This window comes from Vanellus vanellus (assembly GCF_965231255.1).
Source record: "Vanellus vanellus genome assembly, chromosome: 4".
Lineage (NCBI taxonomy): Eukaryota > Metazoa > Chordata > Aves > Charadriiformes > Charadriidae > Vanellus > Vanellus vanellus.
The window spans coordinates 28,988,104-29,010,582 of record NC_138909.1 but is presented as its reverse complement, the minus strand read 5'-3'; the positions used below and the strand labels follow the sequence as shown (position 1 = coordinate 29,010,582).

The 22,479-nt window shown below is 39.0% G+C and overlaps 3 protein-coding genes across 4 annotated transcripts in view; 1 reads left to right on the top strand and 2 right to left on the bottom strand.

Moving 5' to 3' along the window:
• The window catches only part of CENPE (centromere protein E), a gene marked incomplete at both ends in the record, with an annotated part of 36,673 nt that extends 22,827 nt beyond the window's left edge, over positions 1–13,846 (bottom strand). Inside the window, 18 exons of the mRNA XM_082483032.1 lie at positions 182–256; positions 2,010–2,177; positions 2,260–2,316; positions 2,637–2,731; positions 4,002–4,146; positions 4,510–4,668; positions 5,920–6,039; positions 6,729–6,855; positions 7,042–7,129; positions 7,938–7,989; positions 9,594–9,665; positions 9,741–9,808; positions 9,996–10,077; positions 11,034–11,153; positions 12,214–12,332; positions 12,414–12,503; positions 13,365–13,456; positions 13,791–13,846. Of these exons, the coding sequence (XP_082339158.1) occupies positions 182–256; positions 2,010–2,177; positions 2,260–2,316; positions 2,637–2,731; positions 4,002–4,146; positions 4,510–4,668; positions 5,920–6,039; positions 6,729–6,855; positions 7,042–7,129; positions 7,938–7,989; positions 9,594–9,665; positions 9,741–9,808; positions 9,996–10,077; positions 11,034–11,153; positions 12,214–12,332; positions 12,414–12,503; positions 13,365–13,456; positions 13,791–13,846 (1,785 nt within the window). The remainder of the gene's footprint in view (positions 1–181; positions 257–2,009; positions 2,178–2,259; positions 2,317–2,636; positions 2,732–4,001; positions 4,147–4,509; positions 4,669–5,919; positions 6,040–6,728; positions 6,856–7,041; positions 7,130–7,937; positions 7,990–9,593; positions 9,666–9,740; positions 9,809–9,995; positions 10,078–11,033; positions 11,154–12,213; positions 12,333–12,413; positions 12,504–13,364; positions 13,457–13,790) is intronic.
• CISD2 (CDGSH iron sulfur domain 2) overlaps positions 1–22,479 on the top strand; it is a 201,259-nt gene that overhangs the window by 74,929 nt on the left and 103,851 nt on the right. Inside the window, exon 6 of one of the 2 annotated variants that reach the window (XR_014269189.1) lies at positions 1,351–1,457. The exons of the other annotated variant lie outside the window; for it this stretch is intronic. The gene's annotated coding sequence lies outside the window, so the exon portion shown is untranslated. Of the gene's footprint in view, positions 1–1,350; positions 1,458–22,479 lie in introns of those variants that run through there. 2 annotated transcript variants of the gene reach the window in all.
• On the bottom strand, positions 14,683–21,811 carry LOC309671757 (radial spoke head protein 6 homolog A-like; the record flags this gene model as incomplete). Its single annotated transcript, XM_082483053.1, is given in 11 exon segments — positions 14,683–14,926; positions 15,609–15,726; positions 16,543–16,693; positions 17,869–18,624; positions 20,223–20,454; positions 20,961–21,229; positions 21,231–21,295; positions 21,298–21,336; positions 21,339–21,432; positions 21,434–21,589; positions 21,722–21,811. Coding segments are annotated over 11 exon segments (2,214 nt in total).

Below are 22,479 nucleotides of genomic sequence, written 5' to 3'. Positions count from 1 at the left end.
AAACCTGCTTTGTACATAGTACGTGTTTATGTGTTTTAGACATATTCTCCTTATAGCTGGTAAGACTAACCAGAGCCCAATGATGTCTAGGTTGTCCTCAGCGGATACAGTATTTCAAGATAAACAAACCAAGCACATGTTGTACAAGTCTTACTGCATGTAAATTCATGGATGGGCTCACCTCAAGTTCCTCATTGTACACTTCAGCATTTGAAACTAGATTCTTTAAGTTGGTAATTTCATGCATTAGTTGTACCTGTGGAGCAAATTGAAGCAAAATTGCAGCGGATGTTAGATAGCACCCACACCAGTAGTTTTAGTTGCTGACACCGTGAAAATAAGCAAAGTCTATCTTGTGTTGTGTTTTCTATTAGTGGGCAAACCTTATATATAACTACATTTATGCAAACAGCTACAAAGCAAGTTGCTACATATTCCTTCAAATGGATAGATAAGATGCAAAGCTCTATTTTAGCTTCCCAGTAATTAGAAAGGATTCATGTACAGTTTAATCTGCAACAGCTTGAGAAGCAAGAGCAATGTGATCAAAGCAATTAATCCAGAAATTCTACAGATACAACAATTCAAATTCTAGTCATTTTAAGTAGCTTTTTAAGACACAGTGCAGATATCTGTGATTTAAACAATTCACTAACAAGAATGAGAAGGTGCCAAAATCGAGGTAAAGCAAGCCGTGAACACATTCAGCGGCATCCTCTGAAAGGAGGCACAAGTAGAAGACTAGATGGAAAAGCACTTCTAAAGTTGAAGAAACCTTTTCTTTTGGTCTTTCTTAGAAAAGTTTTATAATAGGCACTCAAGCATAGGTAAAGAGAAAACCCAATCTGTAATTTTACTATCAGTGAAAAGCTTTAAAACAAGCACTCTTATGAATATTTCTATATAGTTAGGAGCATAGCAAGAAGAAAACCCAATCTGTAATCTTAAAATCAGAGGATGGTTGTAGAAGATATGGTACAAGACTACTGGTCAGAAGTCACTTAATGTTTAAAGATTCATATATCTTTTTAGGGAACACAATGGAAGTGAGAGGTGATCTTGTTAAATTGTAACCTGAAACAAATATGCAAAGGGATGTAACTTCAGCTTCAACCTTAGTTTCATGGTCAGAGGATATTAGACTAGCACGTACAAGTAATCTGCAGACAAGGTATCAAGAAATGAGGTATTGAGACAGAAATGGTATAATCCATTCAAGTTGTTGGTTTTGGGGTTTTGCTTGTTTGGGTTTTTTTTGTTGTTGTTTAATTGGTCTTTTTTGCACTGTGACTTATTTCATGGTTTAGCCCTTGGGCAGCTAGAATCTAATACAAGTAACGCATATGTTAGGTTACAGAATCAGAGCACAAAATGTTTGAACAAACAAGGTAGATCTCCATTAACAGCACAAGGAGGTGAAGAGAACTGAAAGTCAGCATTTCCTGTATCATAAGTTATCCAGTAGGTAGGTTTACCTTTTCTGACTTCCTGGCATAAAATACGTTACTGTTTTCCAGATGTTACTACTTAAATAATATGTTAAAAGTTAATGCTCACATAGTTCAGTGGGTTAACAAAAGCCAGAGCTATCTTGGATTGTAAACCAAGATATTTTGGACAAGAAATATGCGAAATACAGTTTAGCAAATGTACATTTTAGAACTGTTTTGAAGTTAAAGTATTTACGCAGCAAAACAACTGTCTGGCAGAAATCTGGACTGAAATTCAGATCATGCATATGTAAAAATAATATTTGGATACATACGTACACACAACAAATAAATGTTTAACCAGACCTCAGTATACAAGTTGCAAAAATTTAAGTATGCTTTTTACACTCCGAATAAATCCAGTTTAAAACCCGGGTTCATTCATTCTTTTGCTGAACATAGCTTATAACACCATCTGTTTGCGATGAAACATCCAAGTATATGTACACCGAGCAAACTCTAGAAAACTTTCAGGCATAAAGAATTCTTATCTCTCTGTACTTATTCAATGCACCTTACCTCATGATCTTTTTGTGTTTGTTTTTCCAGTGCTTCAAATTCATCCATTTCTATTTTTTCCTTCAGTTTTTCCTTCATTTCATTTATTTCTACTTTCAACTGCTCATTTTCCAATACTAGGTTATTAAAGTTAGCTTGCAGGACGTTGACCTCATTTACAGCAATATCCTGAAGAAGCAGCACAAGAAACTATAGAATCATTGTTGTTGGAACATCAGTCTTATTTCTAGAAAATACAGAATCAACTTACCTTTTCTAATGCTAATGCTTCACAGAGCTGCACAGACTCTTCAAAGTCTTTCTGAGTCTAGAAAAAGAATCACTCTCAGTTAACCGATATACAAGATCAAGCAAGCTTAGTATTATATTCCTTGTTGCTTGTCTTCTCATGGCTAGTCCTGTTTAAATACCAAAGCTTACTGGATTGTTCGCCACAAAACCGTAGAATCATAGAACCAACCCACAACTTCAGAGATGACCAAGAGACTTACTTTCTAACCAGCTATAATAATGCTTCAGACATATAGAAGAATATTGTTATTCTACAGAAGAGTAAGGCTGATCTTACTAAGAAGCATGTAATGTATACACACTGTATTAGACAGCCGAAATAGATTATGATGTTACCCAATTCATGTTAGGTCCAGAAGTCCATTCTACATCCGAAATTTGATCAGAAGCCATCAGACATTGGTTGTCATGTTCAGAGATCTCTAACACAGCTGAAAAGATGTATTTAAAAGTTACAGAGTAGCAGTAGATTTTAAACTGGACATCAAGAATTATTTTCTTATCAAAGAATTTTATTACATTGGAACCAATCATTCAATGGCAAAGATGTAGCACACTGAATAGGACTTCCAAATCTCATGGTTTTCCCTTATGAAAGAAAAACACTGAAGTCCAGTACCTACACTTATGCTGATCACCTTATCATAAGTTAATGAATACTAAACCAAATCGAGAATATATACTTAAACACCTTTCCCGGTCTGTAATTAAGTGTTAAGAAGAGAACCACTCAACAGTATCTTACAGGAAAAAAACACCCCCACCCCCCCAGAAGGATAGATAAGGTTGCAAGAAGATGCAATTCAGCAACAATACTGTAATACCGTCCAATTATTCTCATCTTCAGTTCAGCTTTCTCGCTCCTCTAATAAGTCCTTGAATTTATCTGTTTCTCAATCTGATCTTTGACTAATGACTTCTCTATTCTTGTTGAGGATTTTGAAATTTCACCCTCCCCCATCCCCGCCCTTTTTTTTTTGGAGGGGTGGGGGGGAGACAGGACATGGGACATAATGACCCAACATTGTTTAGATGGACAGTCTGTGTTAAAGAATAACTTTGACTACTTTTACAAAAAAATGGGAGGTTAGGGTAGGCTGCATAGCAGTATTTGTAGACCCCGCCTTTTATCTCACAGCTCTTATCTTTGGTTTTAACAAATTAAAAGCTCAATATACAGAAGCGGGGAGTATAATTTCCTTGGAAATTGCGTACAGGGACATTTGAGTTTGGGGTTTTCTGGGGTGTTTCCCCCCCCCCCCCTCCTTCGCTCTTTAATTTGTGCTCTCAGAAAGTCAACTCGTTCCCCTTGGGAAACAAAGTAATGCTTGCAAAGTTATCCAACAGGAAATTGCTACACATTATTTCACCTGGGATAGTAAGAATCATGTTCCCAGTTTTTGAAATAAAATGAATCTTATTTCCAGCACAATGACTACCAGTATTATTGTGCTAAAAACCTCTTCCCTTCCAGGCAGCATTCTTTGCTGGCAGACAAATGTAGTTTCCTTATGGGCTATAAGTAACTCTTTCAAAACTGGATTCATGGAACATGATTTGAGTAGTATAGTGGTAACTAAATGTAGCTTTTATATTGCTAGCAAATTAATTTGCTTTTAACTTAGATTTATTAAAAAGGGATTATTTCTCATTTCAAAGCTGCTTTGCAGAGTTTCCTTATTTTTTTCTGAAGATACTTACAATCCTCCATGTCTGGTAGTGCTGACAGAGACATTTTCATTTTTTTTGTTTCAGTCAGTCTTGTTTTTTCAAAGTCTTCAAAATAGCTCACATTTGCCTGGTTTATTTTGCCAGGAGCCCAAGTAACTCTTCTTCTTCTCTTGGCCTTTAAAAAAGCATTTACAGAAAAAGTGATGCAACCAAAGCATTAATTAGAAAGTAGATTTTGCATTAGGCTACTTCTGTAACAGTACCAACAGCTAACTAGACAGCGTTCTGCAGTTTCTTCAAAATTAAACTACAGCATAACAATCTTGAAACAAAAGTCTCTGCAGTTTGTTCACCGCAAGTCAACATTGAATTGATACTCGTTCAGAAGTTACTTTTTAATAAGTTACCCCTTTAAAAATAAGAAAAAATATGTGAAAGTTGTCTATCAAACTTATTCCTCATTATCAATATAACTATGTATTTAATAGTATCTTTTGCAAAATATTTCAGTTAAACAAGATCTAAAATAGGTGCTTACTTTAGCATTCTGTTTTGAGGAAAAGGAGGCAGAAGTCACCAACATCTGAGTTAAGTTTCGTATCCTATCTTCCTGTACTTTTTGAAGAGAGTTTTTTTCTTCCAACAGCTGAGCCAATTGGTCTTTTTCCATTGCATGAATTTGAGTCTTTGAAGACACCTTTCATAAAAAGAATATTAATCAAACTGACTTGTTAAGAGCACAAACAAGTCCTACAGAAGATACACAGTTATTAATATTTAAAAACAGTTACACACACATATTCTCTGGAAGGGCTGCCTTTAATCTTTAACAATGAAACTGATGATTTAGTCTACAATTTACCTGTAGACTTAGTATTTAAGGGGGTCAAACCTCTCCAAAACAATAGAGCCTCAGATTTCTCTAGGGACAAAAAAAAAAATAAAAAAAAAATTTCTTTCGAGTGTAACATAGGTTAAGATGACCTTCCCATGATGCCAGAATCCTGAAGCTCTTTGAGAACTATGATTCAATTGCCAAATAACAGCAAGCTACTCTAACACATGTGGTTTCTTACAGTTTGAAGTACTGAAAATGTATCCAGTTTTAAAGCAACTGCATTACAGTTGCTAGGGTGTTTTTTTTTTTTTTGACAATTTTATTGTAAGCTTACAATACTTTAGAGTAATTTGAAGTTCACAAGGGATGTTCCAACAAACTCTTCTGTACTTACTTTCCTCACTACCTGCTATTTCAGAAGATAGCAAACACTTCTAGGTACAAGTTTATACTGCAAATTGATTCTCTTTAAACATAAGAGGTTAGTTGTTTTTCCTTAAACTTTTCCTATGATTTTTTTTATTAAAAAAAAAAAGCATATTTTGATACTTTAATTCACCAAAACAGCATGCTCAGAATTGTGATTTTCCTGTGCTTTATCTTTTATGATCTACTTACAAGACTTACAAGATTGCTCCTCAGCTCCATAGATTTTTAGAGAAAGATGAACACATGAGAGACTATACTGTTTGGTGGGAAACTACTATTGTTCATTTTCTAACTGTATCTTCTGCCAGTAATCTTGCATAGTTGCAACTTTTAACTGACATTCAATAACTTCTTATATTGCAATTAATTATTCCTTTTGATCTGTGGCAATACTGAAGTGTGCTATACTGCATGAAAAGTTTTTATTTCTTGAATATGTTAAACTACAGAAAGAAAGCGGTTCAGTTGCTCTCAGTGTTAGCTTTCACAGAGATATGTTGACTATGCTCAGTTGTTGTAAACTTAACATCACCTTTTCAATTTCTATTCTCTCAATAGAAGTGACAGATAAACTTACATTAATCTATCCTTGGTACTGAGAGCTATTTGGAAACGTTGTTTTAAACTAAAACCAGTTAAATTGGGCAGGGTAGGTAAGCCCTTTAAAGTTTTATTACATACTTCCTCCAGCTGCTTTTTCAAATCCAGAATTTCTTTGCGATATCTCTTCAGGAGGGCATCATCATCAAGTACTTCATTGACTTTTGGACTATTCTTCATTCTTTTGGCTGTATTGGCAAACTGGAAGAATATTCTCTCATGGGCAATAGTTAGAGAACAAATATATCAAAAGACTTATTCTGTCTCATATTTCCCAATGGAATTAACGGGACAGTTTATCTAATAAAGAACAACATATAATAAAGGACACAAATGTTTACATTTGCTTATTTTTCATGTGTTCTAAGCTTTGAAAACGTAGATTTTCTTTGCTTGATATTAATACCTAAAAAGTGAAGCCTAGCATTGAAGCAAAGATATACCACGTTATTTTTTTTATTTAGTAAAAAGCTCAAAAAAAAAAAAAAATCACCAAAAAGGAACACAATCCTACCTAAAGAATACAGTTCACGTATAGTTCAAATTACCCTCCTTTCTTGTAGGAACTGTTTAACATCTTGTGTTAGCAAAGATTTGTAGTTCTGTGTTTGGAAAAGGCAGATTAGAAAACAGAGGTTATCTCCTGCCTGCAAGGTGAGACAAAGTGCTTTGTCCCAACTCCCAGAAAGCTCTAGTTGCACAACAGAGTACAAGCTGACAACTGGAAAAAGATGCTGTGTACAAAACAAATACTTCGAGTTCTCAGTCTATAGATGACCTTTAGAAGATTCAAGCAACTACAGATCCAGCAGATTACATTTTCCACCCCTCTAACCTGTCTACAATGAAGCTTTGAGTCAGAATAGTGCTTGAGAACAGGTGAGTTTTACCTGAAGAGTACTGAGCGTTTCATCAAAAGAAACAGGCGTAATTGTACAAATAATAACCGTCTTAGCATTTCCTCCAAGGGAGTTCTGCAGAATTCGAGTCAGCTTGCTGTCTCTGTAATTTATGAAGCTGATGAAAAAGAGGGAAGAAAAAGAAAAGATTCATTTTTTAATAAACACAGTAAATATCTTTTCTAGAGATAATAGGTTATTTGAAATAGTTACCTACATAAAACAGCATTAGGTATAAAGGATTTTAATTTCTTAGCTTATAAGTGACTTATCTTAAAACAGGTATACAAACACAAGTGCTTACCCAGAAGGGTCATCGCAAAGTTTTTTGATAACTTGGCCCAGAATGAACAAGCTTCGGTTTATATTGCAGCCTTCTTTCAGTCGGACACCTGAGTATCACACAGTAATTTTATTTTTTTTTTACTTTATAACAATATAAAGATATAATTTCAACCTGTCAAGCTTTTGTGCTATGCTATGATCAGAGGGATTATCCAAGACTTAAATCTCAGCTACCACAATGCACTATGACTCATCAGCAGCCAGTATCAAATCCTTTATAATAGCCGAAATGAATCGTAATCTATCACAAATAGACATCAATAATCCTCATGTAGTAAGTAGCTGGGGCCACAAGAACTTTAATTTTATTTCCTGTTTAGATTCTGCAAATGCCTATATTTACATGTCTAAGTATAACGAGACCCTTAGATACAACTTTTGGGTTAGTTATTCCTTGTAAGAGAATATTAACTTGTGTTCCTCTCAGAATGCTCTTTTTAGGTTAAAGGCATTTTTGTATAGCTTCATGCTGTCACTGTTAACAATTAAGCTTCCTCTTACCTAAAGCATGAGCCATCTATTCAGTCTTCACCTTTACATATGAGTCCTTACAAGCTTCTAATTATTTCTTTACTACAGGTGAATCTTTACTGATTCATCTCCATTCTATTAGTTCTGTGCATGACTATTGCTGAACCTGCTGTTCTAGAAGAGTCATATTACTATCTAATTGTTTGCACTTTATAGCATTTTCAATATTTTCCTGAGTGCATCCTGGCCTACCAAGCAGAAATGGGATTATTTATAAACCATAAGCAACACAATAGCACATAGATCAAATAATTTCCTATCATAGACTCTCATAAGGATTAATAAAGAGAAGTGGTCATCAGGAGAGCCTCATTTAACACTCACCTTCAGATCCTGTTTGACTAGCTCTTTCACTGCCTGCCAGATCTACCAAGTTCTGCAAATTCATTAAATATTTCACAGGTTAGTTCTGAGGCAATTTAGTTTTAGATCCTCTTAATTCTAAATCTCTGCTAAAAATTTCATAAACTAAATTTACACTTAGAAAAAAGCAAGAGGTCTGTCAGTGTTGGAAGTTATCCACAGCTACTACACACATACCAACCAATACTTTCAAGGTACACAAGGACATGGAATAAGTTTGTATGAACTCTATTAATATCACCCTGAACAATGTTTCAAATTTGCAGTGCAATTCCCCCTAACCCCTACCCCTATAGTTTCTTAATACAGAAGTGTTAACTACAGATACAAAGGCATAAGCTGTGATTCTGTGAATCTTCATATCTGATCCAATCTTTCATGGGAAAGAAAGCTTAGATAAGATTATTTAGCACCCTGTCCTGAATCAGCTGTATATCTCTCCTCACCTGTCAATATGGGGATAAGGAAAGGAAGAAGTTAAATGCCAGACGGAAAGCTTCACTCTGAATGTGGTTCGAAGTCAACTAGAACTTTATAGCATCCCATAACAATTTGCTTGAGCAAGTAGCCCTCACTTTAATTGGCTTGTTTCAGAATGGTAAAAATCTCGTATTAACTCCAACAAGCAACAACAGAACAAAAAGGCCGATAAATCTCACCCCCACCCCACCCCCCCTCCCGTTAGTAGAGGTTACTATAAAGTCAGTTGGAACAGATGCAGGGCAGAGGGTGGGGGGTGGTGTAAGAAGAATAGATCCCATAAGCTATGGCAAAAAAAAAAAAAAGAAAGGGCAGTAGTTTGCTCAAATACTGCATTGAGCAGTCTTTACATTCACATCGCAGAGCTTTCTGTTCTGGCTTCATGTGAAAAAGCTCTTTCCACAATACATGTGATTGACTTAATGCTATTGCCAATTCTAAATAAGAGTGCTCACGCAGATGATAGCAAGCTCGAATGCTTTCATACTGATTTCATTACTCCAGTTGATTTGGATTCTTTTCTGAGAATCAAGGAAAGGCTGTACAGAGAAGGCTTCAGAAACCAAAACACTTCCCTAAAGATCAGCAGCGTATTCCCCCCAGCTTTGGATATTTCATATACTAGTAACCCACCAAAGAGATGCTAAGTGAGGTTACTTTTAAAAAATATGAATCTTCTGACCATTTCAGCTGTAGGCCACGTGTTCTTTTAACAACAAAAAAATTTGAGGACAAGAGAAGCCTTAAGGTTACCCACATCACAAGTTATTTCAATGGGCTCGTCAGTGGTCAGGAACAATTTTAGGGGAACCTGTGTTTAACAAAATGCAAGAGCACTCTGGCAATAGCCCCTTATGCTCCTTGGAAGGACCTAAGAGTCCCCAACCCACCATGAATTGTCTAGGAACTATTCCCATGTTGGAATTCCCTTGGGAAGATATGCTCTAGATAACACCCCAGGAGTCTCACTCCATACAGATTATCAGAAACATGATTTCTGCTTAAGAAATGCCTGCTAGAAGTTAACAACAAAGCATACTTGTAATGTCATTATGAAGTAACATTCTCTCAAACAAGCGGTAACAATAAATTATCTAATTAAATGTCTATTTAATAACTTCTTGGAGTACAGCTTACCAAGTGGGATACCATCACCGCTCCATCACAGTTTGCATTTGCAGGGTCACTTCGTTCTCGACTTTCAATGATCTAGAAGAGGGAGCAATAAAGTTTTTGTCTCTTTGAAATTAAAAAAAACCCTCCTAATAGCAAAACAGTTTTTACCATTCTGAAGATAGTGTGAGAACGGCTGCTGTGTTCATTCATTTTTGTTTCTCCATAGTGGCGATTTTCTGTCAAAAAGTAATATTAGAATACTTCTACTTATATTCTGATAAACAGAAAAAAATAGAATTTTTAAGCTATCTGAAAAACATTGATTTCTGAATATAATCTTAAAGAGATATCCCATGATTCTAGATATACCCCATTCATCAATGCTTTTCTAGGATATCAGCTGACATTGACTAAACAACTTACTTTCTCCTTTTCTGATCCATTCCATAACTTGTTCTGGGGCAACCACCACCTCTTCAATCAGATCTTCTACATACGTATTCCTCTTAAAAAGAAAATCAGTTGTGATTTTTACTTAACCCCAAAACTCACTTCAATACATTATACTAACTTTACCAGCAATTATTATGGTATTTATTCCAGTTTGCTTCTTTCTTAAAAGTAAGCAATATCAGTTGAATGTCTTTTCCCTCTGAACACAAGAAATGGGCAAAGTTTAGACCTTTATCAGAACTAGGCTGAATCAAACAGAGATCTAGAAAGTTTCCCAAAAATAAAACTGGTAAGAGAAATACCCTTCCAGACATTTTCTGAGGGAACATAAGAGTATATTTCTCAGTAAATATTTTAAAGCCATAATCATACAACTGATAAGTCTCCCTTCTTCCCAACTTCCAAAAGCATTGATCATTTAGAGCATCAAAAGAAAGGAAAAAAAAAAAGCAACCACAAAACCCAAACCACCAATTTTTATTATTTGCTACCAAGCTTATTATAAAGAAACTGAAGATGGCATTAGTACAGATTTATTTTTCCCTACTGATCATCTTACTGAGTAGCTGTAGTCTGATGGTTATTCTATGATTACAGTAGAAGAAGAGTATCTACTTCGTAGATTATATGAAGGTGGTATTAAGGTAACTGTATATCTGTTGAAGACTTCTATCACCTTGAGCTAGAAGCTTATCATGTTTGCAGAAGTTTTATTAGCTAGCCAGTTCCCAAGTATTCACTGTCAAAGTTAAATAAAATATACTATTCTGGATAACTTAAGGGATTAAGTCTACTTTTACAACATTTATAAATATAAACTAGCAACAGTAAGCCCAACTTCACTGTAGTTGTTCTACTACATCAAGTGTCCTTCTGCTAATTCTGAACACAATTACCCAATTTGACGCAGAAAATTTATCAACTAGATGCCTCTGAAAGCTTTTTTTTTTTTTATGAAAAAACTTCTTATTTTATTCCAAGAAGGTACAATACATAACATCCACTTACATTAACATCCTCACGAATTCCCAGAGGCTTCTTTTTTCTGATATCACAAAGCAAATCTGTAATGGTTTCATTGTAGATTTCCATGTAAGAAACCCTTAGCAAGAATTCTCTCTCAGGAATCTAATATTCAAAGAAAAAGAAAAAAGAAAAAAATAACAAGACTAACCCATGAACACCTTTTAATGCAACCTTAACTGAAAAGTATGTTTGGATATCATTCCAGATTTCTTTCTCCCCCCCATCCTCCTTGCACGTTACCACCTACCAATATAGAATATTTTTTCTTCTATCCCACCTCCTTCCAGCTGCATTAATGTCATATCTTACTTTTATAACCTACTAAAAGCGTTAACTGCCCTACATAAGCATGACAGTTCTCCCACTTAAATGCTCTTTCCATATCTAATTTCCTCCCACTTAGGCTCTTTCCTCTCTGTATACCTAGTTTTCTCTCTCTGCTTGCTTAGATATACTTTGCTGCGGCTGCTTCTTCCCCTGCCTCCCTGGCAGAGAATATTGGGGTGAGGAAAGGCTGCACAATGGACTCAAGGACTACAGCACCATTTCTTGGCTTTAGTTATTTTTATAGATCCTCTAAGGTACTCTGCACCTCCTCAAAGCAGCAGTGTCCATTTCACGTAACTGATAACAATTACCTGAAATCCTCAAGGCAGAAACAAGTGGTCTGCAGATGATGTTTTAGAAATCCCTGTTTTAACTTACACCTTCTGCTTACTTCCTATTAGCCTATAGCAATTAGCCTGTGATTCTTTTAAAAGCCTGAAATAAGTAAATTTAGTGCCATATTCTTCCCACTAAAAAAGTCTTTAATACTGTTAATTTTGTAAAGTTTTAAAATAGCAGAATAAACACGATGCTTCACATTACCTTATCTACCACATTAATGGGTAAGCATCTATTTATACTCTTAACAAAGTTTAGTATATTTGCAAGTTTAACAACCCCCCTCAGTTTTGTTCTGACTTGATTCCAACTAGTAGAGTACCATTATCTTTTTTTAAACCACTCAACTTTTCAAGGCTAGCAAAGCAACTGCAACATACAGTCCAATATAAGCCTGTTTCATTCATAAACTCCTTGACACTAAAATTAACTCTTATGTAACAATCATAAGTATCACTAGCCCTTTTAGTCACTTCAATTTAATGGAATTGCTCACCTCACAAATAACTTTGAAAACATGTTGAATTGCCTTAGGGATAATGCCCACAGAATCTTCATTTCCCATCATTGTGTATGTCTTCCCTGAAGCAGTCTGTCCATAAGCAAAAATTGTGCCTAGAAAGATGGTTAAATTTTACTAATTACTTATGCAATACATTACAAACAGGATTTTAACACAGGTTTTGAAAAACTTACCATTATAACCTTGCACAGCTGACTGTATAATTGGAACAGCTACACCTTCATATAACTCCTGAGTGTTATCACTTGAGTGAAAGACACGATCTTAAAAAAAAATAAAAATTAAATAAAGCATGTGAATCCATTGTATTGCAAGTCAAATACAAGCTGTCATGTTACTCAGTATTGCTGGCTTAAAATCCAATAAATGGGCACCAGATTGTCTGCAGGATAATTCAAACATAAAATGTAATCATAATCAATTGTGACACTACTAACACAGGCCTTTATTTTTTAATAAAAGAAATATTAAACCCAGAAGCAAGAAAGATACAATGAACAGACAAGTCAAAAAAACCCTTAAGAACGATGGACCCAGTTAAGTAGTCATCCCACTTAATCCTAAAAACAGTTATGGCTAGTTTATCTATGAGGATTGTAAGCCTGACAGGACAGGCTACTTGTTAAACCCCTAGCTTAGAACATGCTTTCACTGAATTTATAATTTGGGAAAAATCTTTGTAGTGGCCACATTCATACTAACAAGTAGAGGGGATCAGTAGCAAGAGACTCAAAGTGAGACAGTTAGTTATAAAGATCTAACATCCACACTAGGCACTCTTCCATTTTGGGTTTGGGATCCCCTACTCCCTAAACGCCCTGGACTAGCCCTAGTGTAGTCCATCTGTAACTAGAATTTATATGAAAAGAAGCCAGCTCGTGTGTTCCAAAAACACTCTACAACATGAGACAGAACAGAAAAAGAAACGTCCATCAGGAAGCTGACTTCAAAAGCACATTCCTGTTCCTGACTGAAAATTAAAGCCTGTGTGCCCCAACGGCACTCCTTCAAGATTATGAAGTTGGAAAAAAAGTTCACAGAAGTTGCAAAAACCTAAGGTCATTAATGTTAGTTGATACATTCAAGTAGCACAGTAATGAAGATCCATGCAATCATGTTCTTACCATAATTGAACACTTTTGTACCATTAATCTCAGAAATAGTATTATTTTCGCTTTTCCAGTAGAGTGCCACTTTATCTTCGAGAGCTTTTTCTCTAAAAGAAGAGATACTCTGTTAACCTTATTAGGTTAGGACTCTGCTCCTCTAACGCGGGCCTCCCCGCTTACGGCGAGCGCCTCTCTCCCCCAGACCCTCGCCAGCCCCGTTTGTTCCGGCTCTCTCCTTCCTCCACGGGGACGGCCGCTGCATTGATGCTCCCCGCGGGGGGATGCTCCCGGGGGCCCAGCTGAAGGCGAGGTGGTGGTGGCGGGGTGGGGGTACAGCAACACCCAGTGAAGCCGAGGGACCCTCGAGGCCGCAGGCAGCCCCGCGGCCTCCCCTCAGGCCGGGGGCTCGGGTGCGGCCTTCCCGCCCGGACGGAGCCTCACCTGGCGACGAGCGGCCGCACACGCACGCAGACCGTCACGGCTCCCTCGTCCGCCATTCCCACGGCCGCTAGGCACGCGCCACCCGTGACAAGGAAGCCGCTCGCTCCTTTCTCGCCCACCCGCACCCAGGCGAACGGCGCCGCGACCTAACCGCCACCGCAGTTTGAACTTCTCCCAAGACCGCTTCCTATTGGCCTGCGCAGGGCAGACGCCACGGCGGAGCGTACCACCGCCAACAGCTGACGGGAGGGGGAAGCAGAGAAAGCGTAGTGAGGGATAGATGGTCGCACAGTCCCGGAGCTTTCCGCGACACCCCCCTCCCGTCTGTCGCGAGTCCTGCGATGGTGCTGGCCGGGCTGAGGCGCCGACCGAGGGGTGGCAGCGGCCCGCCGTGGGAACGCGGCCGTCGGAGGGGTTGTGAAGGTGCGCGCGGCCAGTGACTTACTAGGCTATCTACCGAATTGAAATAGCGTGCTTTCACTCCTAAAAGTGACATTGTTATGTAAATACGTTTATTATTTTTTTTTTTTTGTTTTAAGTAAAATTTATATAGGCATTGAAATGCGAGTGAGATAAACGAGGCAAAGGCGTGGTGGCTGGCGGTCAGTTATCTGAAAGCAGTATTATTTCAGGAAGGAGAAGCAGACCCCGTTTTCCCGCTCTTCTGGGAAAAAAGGCTGCTCCGTGGTGGTGTCCGCCCGTGACAGCAGCAGCACCGCCCTCGTGGGGGGAGAGGGGGTTGAGGCAGCTGTGAAGAGCAGCCTACAGATATCAAAAAAGAAGGCATGTGCCTATTCCATTTCCTTTAAGATCAACTAATCGATGACTAATTTATGAAAATACTATTCGTGTTTAAATGTGTAAAGGAAAAATATGTTTCTCCCCCCGTATTTTAATCATCCTCCTCTTCATCATCCTCAACGCCTTCCTCATCTTCCTCTTCCTCTTCCTCAGCTGCAGCTAAGGCCTCTTCCCTGGCAGCCTTGAAAGCCAGTTCCTCTTCCAGAGTGGGGTCTCTTGTCTCAGTGATTTCTGGCCCGCTGGGGTATTCCATTTGCACTGGGGGAGGCAGTGCAGGAGTGTGGTTCTCTGGGCTGTATTTGTGACCCCAGCCAAAGTAGATGTTATCAAATTTCCTGAGGAAGAAAAGTGAGAGATCACACTTTCTCCCCCCAGCAAACCATCAGTGGAGGACTGTCAGGCTTCCTTACTCTGCTCTGCAAAAAGTCACTGTGATGCAGACAGCCTATAACAGAAGTATTTAAAAGATGGCACCTCTTTTAAACTGCTGTAACTGTTGATTAGTATATCTTCCACTTAAAAATCTCCAAATGCTAAAATGATGAAGGCTGTGCTCTGTCACTGCACTGAACTACAATACAACTTCACATTGGTAACATTGTGCCATCTCTGACATCAACTCCAGTGCCCATTTAAAGGCGCGTAGAGGTAATTAAGGACTGTTCCATGTGTAGTGGAAACAAATGAACATTAGAACCACAGAATGTAGCTATTTTTGTAAAAAGTACCACAGATTCAAGAATATAGGTTTTAAATCAAGGGCTATGCCCAAATACTAACTGAACATTTATATCCATTAACTTTATACTAGCCTTTCCAATGATTATTAATTTTTAGTCTTAAATATGTATTTACTGTTGCTGTGCACATTTAAGTGGCCTTCTCCATCAGTCTCTTAGAATTAATGTTAGAATTAATGAATTAATACAATGACTTAATAATAAAGCAGCCTTGTCTTCATTAGATGGGTGCTCGTGTTCAGCATATACAGTCTGTGTTGTAACCGTGTCAGCTCACCTGCCAGATGCAAAGGCAAATGCTCCGGGCCATCGGTTAGACTGGAGGACTGCAACAGCGTATTGTGGGATCAGGTTTGTAGAAGGCTGAGCTGTCCAAGCAGGGATGTTTTGAATTCCTGGAGGCAGCCAGACACGTGGAGTCAATGAATAAATTGACTTATGAGCCTCTACAAAATATTTAAGACTGAGCTACAAGACTTTGACAGAATTTAAGCAATAGTTATAATAAGTTGCATGTTAGAAGAGCCAGAAGTCAGAAACAGTAAATGTAGGTGCTGTATTCAAACAGGTGGTTTGGATGTATGGGTAGGTAGCACTAGAATGCTAATAGAGCCACGTACAGAAAAGATCATGCTCCTGAAATCCAGTAGTCCTCACCGCTGTTTCTTTTGTCAAGGACTTTTTATCACTTATGAGTAAATTATATGGTTATATTTCACCTTGATCAAAGAATGGAGAGTAGGAAAATAATTTACTATCGATGTAATCTAATATTCAGGTTCCCATATTCCCATGGTTTGCTCCAGTAATATGCTACAGAATCTAAATTCTTTTTTGTATATCTATGCAAGTGTATTATTTACACGTGCACATACAATATTTTTTGTCTAAATAGAAAATGGAAAAATAGCTGAATGTACTTCATGTAGTGAGTTGTCTTGAACTTGCAGCAGCCTGACAAGTCTGAGGTATTTTTTTCTTTTATTCTCAACAAGATTGTTAAGAAGTAAACCCAATCATTTCAGTTTTAATGTCAATACTGTTAACCATTTTGCTTTTGATCAATTTTGTAAAAGAATGTGCTTACCCTACAGGGGCAAACTGTATTGCTCCATGAAGTGTCAGAGTCCTGTAACTTCAAATATTTACCATCTAAATGCCAACATTCCTAGTGGCTCTCTATCAAAAACTTCATAGTCCATGAAGAATACCTTCATCTTCAGAGAGTGGAGTGAGAAGAGGAGGTCCTATTTCTTGCTGTAGTTCTTGCTGTAGTTCATCTTGCTCCTCTGCCTTCTCTTCCTCTTCATTTTCTTCTTCTTCCTCTGATTTTTGAAAAGGATTAAACCAAACACAGCGACCCTATAATTGATATAGAAAAATAATAAATACATGTAACAATCACTGAAATAATGCAAACCAGTTAAAACAACTGCCTCAAGCACACATGCACACAGTTAAGGGAGGGGGGGAAGAAGAAAAATATGTATTCCATAACTGGCATATTTTTAGCAGAATGTTGTATGCTCTGGCAGAGTGTTCCCTATATCCCTCATTCCTCTCTCATCTCTGCTTACTTTTTCAGAATAAGCTCATACCTCTGTTATCAGTTTTTTGTTATTTTGTAGTCTTCAGTTCCTTGCCAGTTTGGTTTGTATCCTTGCTAGATTACCAGTTACTGTAAACTGAGAAGCTACCACTTAAGGACTTTGCCCCTTCCTTTTAAAGTCTGCCTTGTTATTTAGCTACCAGTCAGAGGAACATAACAAATTGTCCTCAAGATTCTAATGCATATAGATCTTATTTTTACAACTATTGTTTTGCTGGTAATAATTTTAAACCCGATTTCCTACCATTTGCTGTTATTTTATGCTAGCATTCTTGAATTGGTAGACTGGCCAGCAAGTCATCCAGCAATGATCATCACATTAGTAGAACCTCTTTCCAGTACTAGCCTGATATCACAAATATTTTATGCTACAATTTTATTTACAATATTTTGGTTTTAAGGTTTTTCATTTACATGTTTCACTGGAGAAAGTAAGCAACAAAAAATAAACCAGAGGAAAATGTCAAGTAAGTTCAATTTAGCGTGCAATCATAAGCTATGTGCATTTTAGCATCCTACCCAAGAAAAGACAATTTACATCATTTTTGTCAGTTAAAGACTTCAAAAGAGAAAACCTAATATGGAAGATTACCAGAAATTATTTTTATCTATCAAGGCCTAACTCCATACAGTTATCTAAAGATAGGTTTCAATCTCAAGAACACACCATTGAAAAAAGTACTAAACCTAGAAGGTTTCTAAATATGTATATATGAGAATATATGTGCTATACGTAAATATATGGAATATATTTATATATTATATACTATATCAAATATATTTTCTGTAGAAAAATATTTCAGTACAATACTTTTTCAGGTGAAGTGTTCAAATGTGTAGGTGAGAAGTGTCATTTACATTCTGAAACCCTACAAGTACTACAGTGTGAATGGTATCCGAGGTCCATGTAAGCGATGCCAGAACATACCTGCTTTAGAATACTCTGTACATGGTGTACCCACGTGGAGGGAGAATCCACCATTTCAGCCACAGAAAGAGGCTGAAAATCAGGGTTTTCTTCATATGTATCTCTTCCTCCTTCCACCTCCTCCTCTTCATCTCCTTCTTCCTCTGCAAATTGGTAAAATCCAATGGGAGAGATCTGGGTTCCTGCTGAGATGCGAGCTATCTGTGCACGCAGGTAATTGGCCTCATTTCCAGGGAAAGGAGGAAAGCTCACAACAGGAGCATCCAGCCTACCAGTGAAGAACTTCTTGATTTTCCTGGCACAGACAATCTGGGCTGGTGTCACTGGAGGCAACTTCACCCAGGGTTTGCCTGGCTCATTACAGACAAAGTAGACATATTTATTAGCTCCAGTCCCATTTTCTTCTTTTGGGATGACAGGTGGGGGCTTATAGGTGGACTTTGGTGGTTCATCTTCTTTTTCTTTCTCCTCCTCTTCATCTTCAACCTCACCCACCCCTTTCTCTCCTTCCTCAGAAACTTCTTCCTCTTCTGTTTCCTCCTCCTCTTCCCCCTCATGGTACTGTACTTCAGCTATAATATAGTTCATCTCCAGGCCCAAAATTTTGCCCCAGAAGCGACAGGTCTGGATTGGCTGAACACTAATTAGTTTTTTAAGGGCAAGGAATATGTGATAGGATTCATCTTTGCTCAAGCCAATTCCAGCCTGTTCAAAATAAAAGGCTGTTTCCATCACATTAGGTAGAGGGGTCTCTCCCTGGGAAAGAAGATCCAGAGTTAAAGCTGAAGAATAGTATAATTACCTATTTGAAAAATTAAACGTTATCCACTGAACGTTATACTTCACTTTCCTGTAGTGCCACTCATTCTCTGACAGCTTTTTGGATATTCATTAACTATCCACTATCATTTAGAAAAATTAAAAATGCCAGTTTAAGGGTAAAGAAGAGAACTTTAGCTTTTAGAATACAGGATTTCAAAATGCAAACTCGGAATTACTGGAAAATATGGAAAGTCAGAATTCTTACTGCAAAGGACTTCAGCGCAAGGGCATGTCAGCTATATGAGGCCTTGATGCCTGCATACAGTGTCACTGTGTTTTCTTGTGTTTGTGGCAGATGCATTTGGGGAAAATATAATACATATTTTATATATTTAGACACCAGACCAGCAGTATTTCTCTGCAGTGAATATTGTTCTTTTGAAAACCTTGGCATAAAGCTCCCTGCATTTTTTCAAATATTAGCCCCTGCTCTTACTGAAGTCCATAGTAAGACTCCAGCTGGCTGCTGCGGAAGCAGAACTAGGCCAATGATGAAGATTTCATTAAGTATTTACATTCGCTTTATCACCCTTCTCTCATTTCATGGGGGTAGGTGATTATATCACACAAAGATATTAAAAGTTGTACACAGTAGGGGAGAAAATTTAGAAGTAGTAGTGCTGGTTTAGTATTGAATTTCTTTGGCCCTTCCGGGTTTCTTATATCAAAACAAGATAGACGGGAGTATGAAAAATTCCAAACTCCTTTCTGAAATATCCTACTTTTTCCCATTTTTACCATTGTTTACTGTTACTGTAAAATAAATAATAGGCTATGGAAATATGAAAGACTGTCTCTTTTGTTGTTATTATTTGTATTCTGCAATGACAATTAATTTGAATATATACTGGTAACTTCATATGAAAATCAACATTTTGTTGATTAGTTTCCCTTTGTTATTACAAGAATTTTCTTATTTTTTCATTGGGTACAAATGCTTCTGCATATAAGCAACTGAATACTGAAAAATCCACGATTTGAAGAAGTAGCTTTTCAATTCTAGTAGTTGTACATTATAACAATATTTTTTTTTAGTTGGAGGACAGACTGGAACCACAGCTGGTGGTTCTTCTGTGGAAGAATCACAAAATTCTCCATTTTCTATTTTACAGTAGCAGCTGTGCACAATATTCTTGAACTGGTGTCCAGAATTATGGTCACTTTATGTAAATAACTGTCTCCTTTTACATAAAGAAAAGAAATTTGGATGCAATATTCCATGCTGAACTGGCATATGGGAGATACTGTAGACTTTGCTGTCTGTTAATCATCTCTAGAACATCTATGATTTTAAAGGCTCAGAATGTTAGATTTACTACAGGAAGAAATCCCAACTAAGTAAACAGATGGGCTTTCTTCTTCACAGCTATGAAGAGGGTACATGGTATTGTGGCTGCAAATATTTATATGATCATGAGAGGCAATAGTACAAAGGAGACCACAACTTCCTCCCTTCTTCCTCTCCCTTCCCACCATCCTCCCACCCATTCCCTAGTATATATGATATCTATTTTTCTCTGATAATAACTCACTATCTCTTCTTCTAGTTCTTCATCTCCTTCTCCATTTGCCTTGAGGAACAAAGCTTTACGCTTTTCTGCAGCTTCAAATGTTGGAAGAATCTCATATTCATCTCGAAGAGTGTCCATTTTTTTCTGAAACTGAGCCCACTTCACATCCTTGCTGATATTCTCAATTATGTCTACTGCATTTGTGGGCTGTTCATCCAGGATCTTTGTTAGCATATTAGCAAGATGATCATATCTGTCATATAAATGTAAATATTATTGGCCTACTATATACAAGTCTTAGAATATTATGTTTTTAATATCAAAAGTAGACACTAATCACCTGGAGGTTTGGTGAAATTGTTGCAATAGTTAGATAAAAGGGTATCATGTAGCATTATGGGAAATTAGACTTGGAACTAGCCTGATTTTAATACACTTAGGAGTAGTCCTATCTTCCGTTTTTAGTATGTACCACACCTATCTTAAGAGCTGAAGCTGAATTTAAACTTGCTCTTAATCAAATCAATTTCCCTTTGAACTCTATAAATTCTATTAGGAATTTTGATTCTGAAAGATGCTGGACACACACAAATATGACATAGTGATGAACTTGCATTTATACCATATCCTCCCATTCTGTATATACGGTCCTGGTATCCCTCCCTTCCTTAACATAACCCTTTGCCCTTTCACCAACACTACTTTTCTCTCCACTCATACTTCCTACCCTTTTCAACTGTGTTCCTTTTTTAGACTTACAAGTTCAGGCCAGATGTCGTGCTGCTCTTCAGTAAATAGGCTTTTGCATTCTGAATTGCCAGCGTTCTGGAGTTGGGATCGGGTATCTGATCATCATATGGACTGTATCCTGGCTGATAAAGACCATAACCTGGTTCATGTGGCTGATAGGGGCCATGCCCACGTTCATAGGCTCGGTAGGGATCTTGTCCCACTGCATATGTCTGATAAGCACTTTTTGGTTCCTGTGTTTGGTAAGGGTCCAATCCTAGTGCATACGACTGATACATGGCTGTGTCTTGCCACCTGTGCCTGATGAGAGTCTTGTCCCAAAGCGTGTCTCTGGCTGATGTTTATTCTGGCACCTGTAGCTTGTGAGAGGCTTGTTCTCTCCCCGTGGATGATAGAGGTGTTGAATTGGGGTCTGTGATTGATATGGTGCTTGTCCTGGTGCACAGGCCTGGCCGATGCTTCCTCTTTGGTCTTGTGCTTGGGTAGGGGTCTTCCTCGGGTGCTTGTGGCTGATAGATGCGCTTTCTCAGTCCTGCTGGCTGATCAGACCCTTGCCTCCCCCCCTGGCATTCATAGGAAACTGATCCCGGTTCCCACTGCTGAGGCTGATGAGGGTCTCGTTCAGGCTCGGCCACGGGCTGGCCCAGGGAGTGCGGGCCGAGCCGGGAGCACCGAGCTGCCCTTCAGCCGCCGTCGGCTGCGCTCGTCGCCCAGCAACGGCTGCCGCTCGCGGGGGCGGAGCGTCGCCGAGGTAAACCGGCCGCCGTTGCCTGGGACGCTCGGCGGGGCGGTGCCGGAAGGGGCGGGCCGGCCGGCCGGCGGCGGGTTTTCTGCCGGGACCCGGCACTACTGGCACTCATGGAACTCCGCGCTTGGGAAGGGGCAGCGGTTTGTCCCGGCTGCGTCCGCTGCCAGCCTAGGGCCCTTGGGGGAGCGGCGGGGCTGAGGGAGGCCGCGAAAACCGCTGGCGGCGCCCCGCGTGCTGAGGCCGGCGGTTGTAACCGTTGGCGGCGCCCCCGGGGGAGCCGCGCGGTGGCCGTTGGAGCGGCTGGGGCCGCGTGCCTCCCATCACAGGGCGGTGTCCCTGGCTGCCGCTTCGGCGTGTGCCGTTTGCGTCGCCCCGCGCTGAGGAGCGGCAGCCGGGCGGGACGAGCGACCCGGTTTCTGCGGGTGACGCCGCTCCCGGCAGCCTTCCGCAGCTCAGCGGCTCCCTGAAGGGGCTGTGCCTGTTGGGGAACCGCCTTCGGGCGGCTGTGGGGGGCTCCTGCCGGCCTCGCTTCCCCCGGCCCGACGGAGCTGGTGCGTTTGCTAAGTGGGAAACCCCAGCAAGCTGCCTCAGCTGTTACTTCTGTTTTCTAGAAGGGTTTTCACGCCCTGCTGTTTTCCTTTCATCGTGACCCGCAACCATGAAGTGCTGTTAGTACTCTGTCTTGAGTGTTTGTGGTACACGAATATTTCAGATCTCTGCTATGAGCAGAAGAATGGATCTTGGAAAGCTTAATTTTGAATTAAAAAGAAATAAGAGACG